This window comes from Wasmannia auropunctata, unplaced genomic scaffold (assembly GCF_000956235.1).
Source record: "Wasmannia auropunctata unplaced genomic scaffold, wasmannia.A_1.0 LD334183.1, whole genome shotgun sequence".
Classification (NCBI taxonomy): Eukaryota; Metazoa; Arthropoda; class Insecta; order Hymenoptera; family Formicidae; genus Wasmannia; species Wasmannia auropunctata.
This window is the reverse complement of record NW_012028707.1, coordinates 86,597-92,730: the sequence shown is the minus strand read 5'-3', so window position 1 is coordinate 92,730 and position 6,134 is coordinate 86,597. Positions and strand designations below refer to the sequence as shown.

At 34.5% G+C, this 6,134-nt stretch overlaps 2 protein-coding genes across 3 annotated transcripts in view; one reads left to right on the top strand and one right to left on the bottom strand.

Annotated features, from left to right (window-relative positions):
* LOC105459563 (aurora kinase C-like) overlaps positions 1 to 1,861 on the top strand; it is a 2,356-nt gene extending 495 nt beyond the window's left edge. Inside the window, exons 2-5 of the mRNA XM_011705709.1 lie at positions 181 to 807; positions 934 to 1,068; positions 1,151 to 1,541; positions 1,628 to 1,861. Coding sequence (XP_011704011.1) covers positions 218 to 807; positions 934 to 1,068; positions 1,151 to 1,541; positions 1,628 to 1,711 — 1,200 coding nt within the window. The 5' untranslated portion in view covers positions 181 to 217 and the 3' untranslated portion in view covers positions 1,712 to 1,861. The remainder of the gene's footprint in view (positions 1 to 180; positions 808 to 933; positions 1,069 to 1,150; positions 1,542 to 1,627) is intronic.
* Positions 1,862 to 2,427: 566 nt separating this feature from the next.
* LOC105459562 (nuclear valosin-containing protein-like) overlaps positions 2,428 to 6,134 on the bottom strand; it is a 5,943-nt gene continuing 2,236 nt past the window's right edge. For both annotated transcript variants that reach the window (XM_011705708.1, XM_011705707.1), the window contains exons 6-12: positions 5,804 to 6,023; positions 5,420 to 5,702; positions 4,854 to 5,298; positions 3,872 to 4,039; positions 3,473 to 3,799; positions 3,104 to 3,322; positions 2,428 to 3,005 (exon numbers count right to left, since the gene is read on the bottom strand). In XM_011705708.1, the coding sequence (XP_011704010.1) occupies positions 2,880 to 3,005; positions 3,104 to 3,322; positions 3,473 to 3,799; positions 3,872 to 4,039; positions 4,854 to 5,298; positions 5,420 to 5,702; positions 5,804 to 6,023 (1,788 nt within the window). In that variant the 3' untranslated portion in view covers positions 2,428 to 2,879. The remainder of the gene's footprint in view (positions 3,006 to 3,103; positions 3,323 to 3,472; positions 3,800 to 3,871; positions 4,040 to 4,853; positions 5,299 to 5,419; positions 5,703 to 5,803; positions 6,024 to 6,134) is intronic.

The following is a 6,134-nucleotide window of genomic DNA, read 5'->3' as shown; positions in this document are numbered from 1 at the left end:
TATCCCCTGTGTGCCTTGTCGACTCATATATATATATATATAAATGTTGGTGTTTATGTAGAGAAATATTTTTGTAAATTTTGAAAATGTAATATAATCTTTTCATGTGTGTAAAGTAAGTGTACATACACGTGTACGTAAAAGACATATTTGCTTATCTACTTATTATCCAAATTACAGGATATACAGAATAAAAGTCAATTAACTGTGTATTAGAATGGATAAGGAAAATGATAAAACGCATCATCAGTCGTCAGCTACGTATGCATTGAAAACTATTAACAGTTTAAAATGCTTGCACATTTTCGAAACAGTTCCCACGAATGTCGTTCAATCGAGAAATGTGGAAAGTACTATTGATGATTATGATAAAAATGCTTGTAAAGTTTACTCAACAAATACCAAAAACGAAAATGAATGTAAAGAGACTGCAAAGAAATCTCTAGAATTAATGCCACCACCTAAATTACCAGTAGCATGTAAATCAATAGATTCTACTCAAGATCAGCAAAAACCTAATAAGGAAGAAGTAAGAGATAACAAAAATGGAATGGATCAAAAAGTTTCTGGTACTACAGATACGAGTGTAAGTAAGGAGTCAAAGGATCAAAGCCAAAAGAAATGGGTACTGACAGATTTTGATATTGGCCGACCCCTGGGTAAAGGAAAATTTGGTAACGTATATCTGGCCAGAGAAAAAAGATCCAAATTTATAATAGCCATGAAGGTGCTTTATAGAACACAAGTAGAAGATGCACAAATTTTACATCAAGTACGAAGAGAAATAGAAATCCAAACTCATTTGAGGTACTGATTTTTTTCTATTTTATTTCTTCTTAGCTATATATATTAAAATCATATTGTATGCAATATAAATTATGTATAGAATAAGAGTTTACATGTCTGATATATAAACATTGTTATTTTTGATAGACATCCAAATATTTTGAGGATGTATGGATATTTTTATGATGACAAGCGAATTTATTTAATATTAGAGTATGCACCAAAAGGAGAACTTTATAAAGAATTGCATAAACAACCTGATAAACGGTTTGATGAAACAAGGTAAGAATTCACAGAAAAATTATTTAATTTGCAGGCAATTGAAATTGATTACATACTAATTGACTCTATACTTGTCTTGTAGAACAGCCAATTATATAGCTCAGTTAGCAGACGCGTTAAAATATTGTCACAGCAAGAGCGTCATCCATCGTGACATTAAACCTGAGAATTTATTGCTTGGAATGAATGGAGAATTAAAAATAGCCGACTTTGGATGGTCGGTACATGCTCCTTCCTCTCGAAGAGACACTCTATGCGGCACTTTGGATTACCTGCCGCCTGAAATGGTATCTGGAAAAACGCATAATCATACAGTCGATTTTTGGAGTGTTGGAGTATTGTGTTACGAATGCTTAGTTGGCAAGCCTCCTTTCTATGCAACAACCAACGATGAAACTTATATAAATATAAGAAGATTGCGATACAATTTTCCGAGTTTTGTTAGCGAAGGGGCAAGAGATTTAATTTCAAAGGTAAGGGGCTCAAATCCGAGCGTTGCTAATTTAACGTTTTTATTCATGTTTCATTCGTTAATTTGGTTTTATCGATTATATTTCAGTTGATAGTTATCGATCCTGAAAAGAGATTGGATATGGACGGCGTTCTTGCACATCCATGGATTGTAAACAATTGCAAAAAATAGATAAGACATAAAATCTTTAATCGTAAACCATGTAATTTTATTCCTTAAAGACTTTCTCTCAAATATATGTTGCAGTTGTGCATGTATAGTATAGTCAATAAATTTATTGTAATTTTACACTCGATAATTAAAGAGAAATGTGACAATGTATATTATTATCAATGTTTATATATATATTATGATTATTATATATTGTAAATACTCTATGCACATGCAGATAATTTTGGGACATGTATCTAATAAGTTTTAGCTTAATCTTTCTTAAATAAGAAGCGATCTTTTATTTACACAGGCTAATGGTTCACTTGATACAATCCATGCTACAAATATTTCGCATATTAAGCTTTTTTTTTATTGGTCAATCATATTCTTTCTTCTGAATCGTCACATTCAAAACATTTGTAGCGTTAAGTGGATCGCAACCCACAATACGAAATGCATCGCGCGATAATTTTATTACCTACTTTTTATGTTTTTATTTAAACATACGTCTCGATTCTTTTAGAGACATGTAATCTGTTTTGTGTGTTTTACGTAGATGAGAGAGAGAGAGAGAGAGAGAGAGAGAGAGAGAGAAAACTTACAAAGTAGACACATGTCTCTCTGCGCCACAATTGCTACATTATTAATATATTTTAGATACAGCATACAAATATATTTTACACAATTGCTATATTATTGAAAATATTTTAGGTACAGTATAACAAAACTCAAGATTTTATCCTAAAACACATTTATTTGCGTACATAATTAATCTACACATACAATTTATAAAAAAAGAATTGTTAAACATCATTAAATGTTAAATAAAACAATTTTGTTGACTGATGAAAATCTTGTAGATCCTTTAACATGCTGCACGCACGCACGCACGCACGCACGCACGCACACGCCATTCATAAACAGAAAATGAGATACTTTAATCGACTATATTATTAACTGAATATCTTTAAACAATAATAATAATAATTAACTAATAAATCATCGGTTCAAATCATGTAGCCAATGTTAGAAATATGTTTCTTTTAATATGAAATATAAATGCATAGAAACAAAACTGCACTATTAAAAAGAAAAGCGCCTTTCGTCTTTTCTGTAAAAGTTTACGTGAATTTTGGTACTGGAAGAGTTTTTCAGGCGATTCTTATAGGCTTTTAGTAGTTGTACTTTAAGTTTCCATTGGCTCCATGACTACGTCAACAATTGGTGCATCTACTGGTGTATCCATTGGCGTAGTTTCAGGGTTTTTTCTAGCCGAATATAATTTGCTCAACTTTTCGTAATGTTTAATATCCTGCAGAATTTACATATTACTTCTGTATTATTTGTTTTATCTTATATATATAAATAATATAGAAAAAGATTTGCACAATAAATCAAATGAATACGTGCCTTCTCACGAACGGACGGTTGTACTTTGTCAAACGCCTGAAAAATATGTCTCATCGAAATTTCTGGTTGGCCATATCCAGCTATTATTTCCTTCAATGCTTCCATACCAGCTTCTCTAATCAAAGCTGCTAAATCGGCACCAGTGTAACCTTCACATCTATTGTCGTATGCCACTTGATTCAAATCGACGTCTGAAGCAAGTTTTGGTCTCGTTGCATTCTACAAATTATATTACTAATATCAATATATTAAATCATCAGAGAAAATACCATTTTTTATTTTATTTTAATAGCGTTATTTTAATAACTAATTCATTCCTTCTCTCTGTTTAAACGTTCGTGCACGAGCCGTATTAATGTGTGTTAATACCTTTGTTACTGCACGTAAAATGTCGACCCTATCTGAAGCATTCGGAAGACCAACATATAATATTTTATCCAATCTTCCTGGCCTCAAAACAGCTGGATCTATAATGTCAGGTCGATTACTAGCCGCCATAAGGAACACCCCTTGCCGACCCTCTACACCGTCCATTTCTGTAAGCATTTGATTAACAACGCGCGCTGTCGCAGAATTATCGCCCTCTGTTCTCTTAGGACACAACGCATCTATCTCATCAAAAAATATGACGCACGGCATTGAATTTCTTGCTCTTAAGAAACATTGACGAACTGCTTTCTCACTTTCGCCAACGTACTAAAAATATATAAAATTATTAGACTCGCACATTTTCAAGTATAATACAATACTACTAACAATGAAACTTGCCATATTTAAAAGCTCTGGTCCTTTAACGGAAATAAAATTAATTCCAGCTTCATTGGCGATGGCTTTTGCCAGCAACGTTTTCCCACATCCAGGCGGACCGCACAACAATACTCCGCTGGCAGCTGTTAAACCTAATGTATTAAAGTGTTCAGAGTGTTTGACAGGAGCCTGCAATAAATAAATAATGTTATATATACATGTGCCGAAAATTTCGTAAAACAACATTCAAAAGGCTTTAATCATTGTTCGGATCTTGCTTTGGATAATGAATATTATCGTATATATAATAGGGTGCGGATATGTTCGGGCACGATGCTGAAGCGCGTGCGGAGAACCGCTGCGTGGGAGTTAATCGGATGCTCGCTGAAATGAGATAGCAGCATTTCTCGATAAGACTTGAAGCCCGATCTATCCGAATATGATATCTGATGACATCTATCTCGACTGGAGCGCGGCCTACTCAATGTAAATAAAGTGCAGAGATTTTTTTCTGTATTTTCCTGTATTGATTCGCGATAGTGTGAGAACGCTTTTCTTTAAAATGTCGAAATCTTTAGAGGAATAATTAACTTTAATTGAAATTGACAAAAATATTTGTGATTGATCAAATTGAGCTTCGAGTCTCCTCGAGAAATGTTGCTATCTCATTTCATTGATTCAACTCACTCGCATGCAGCGGTTCGACCGAACATCCGCATCTTCTATATACGTGTGTGTGTGTGTGTGTGTGTGTGTGTGTGTGTGAGTGTGTGTGTGAGTGTGTGTGTGTGTGTGTATCTGACCCGTAACCGTGTATTGATTTTATTTATTTATATTTATTTATTAACAAAATTGCAGAATCAAAGTTTGCGAGTGAAAGAGTACAAATAGTGAATAATAACTCAATTTGGAAATAAATGTTATAAGATTAACATATAGCATAGAAGCTATCCTTTTACGTGAGATGGAAAGCATAGTCAGTGATAAAAACATATATACTCACGAGAATTGCCATCTGCAATTCTTGTCGTATATTTCGCAGTGAGCCAACATCGTCCCATGTTACACCGGGAACCGTCGCAAATCCTTCTCTTTTCGCTGAAGGTTGAACGATGCGTAGAGCAATCTCAAAATCATTGTGCTCGATGCATAGGGTCGATAGACGTGCTGGAGAAAGTGGAGGTTCGGTACGCAGCCAAGTCAATAAAGTTGACAAGTCTGCTGAATGTTCCTGTGTTACATCCATTTCGGCAATTCCTGGAATTGGACTTTTAGGTAATTCTTGTGCAAACGTAAGATCGTTCCCAACTGTGGTAGGAGTTTCTGCCGCAACACTAGTGTCAATTAAATTTTCCGAGTTTTCGGGAATTTTAACTTTCTTATCTGGTTGTTTCTCGACTTCAGATGACTTTTCTTCTCGTTTTGATTTATTGAAATCCTCAAATACTCTACAAAAATTATTATATGTATATTGCTTACAATACATATGCAGCATATATACGTACGTACGTACGTACGTGCGTGCGTGCTGCGCGCATATGTATAAAAATTTTAAGCGAAAAGACTTACCTATCTACAGCAACCATGGCTGCTTCCCTAATTAAAGCAACTAAATCTGCACCTACAAAACCTGGAGTAAGAGAAGCTATTGTTGACAAACTAACATTAGAAGCCAATACAACTTTTTCGGTATGCACCGCTAAGATCCTAGCCCTTGCTTCTCTATCTGGTATTCCAAGGCACACTTCACGATCGAAACGTCCCGCTCTTCTTAAAGCAGGATCTAATGAATCAGGTCGATTTGTCGCACCAATTACCAGTACTCTGTCTCCATTTTCGTTAAGATTTAATTCTAACAAGAAAAAAAAACAGAGAAAGAAAAAATGTAATTCATGGGTTGAGGAAAAAATGTGTAAAATATGAAACAATAATGAAAACACATTAATACCTTACCATCTAAACTTGACAATAATTGTGCAACAATTCTTCTTTCCATTTCTCTTTGAGCTGTAGCTCTATTTGGTGTGACAGCATCTATCTCATCCAAGAAAACAATGCACGGTGCAAGAACTAAAGCTTGTTCAAATAAATCCCTGATACGAGCTTCGCTTTCGCCAGATACTCCAGTCACAAGCTCGGGTCCTGCTACTTTTAGTAGAGGCATATTTAATTCCTAACATAAGAAATGCAAATTGTTAGTGATTATGGCCTTTTACTTCTCCTCTTAAATATATCACATGCATAGAAGGGCTGTCTCTTATACACATCTCTGAGCGGGCTGGCA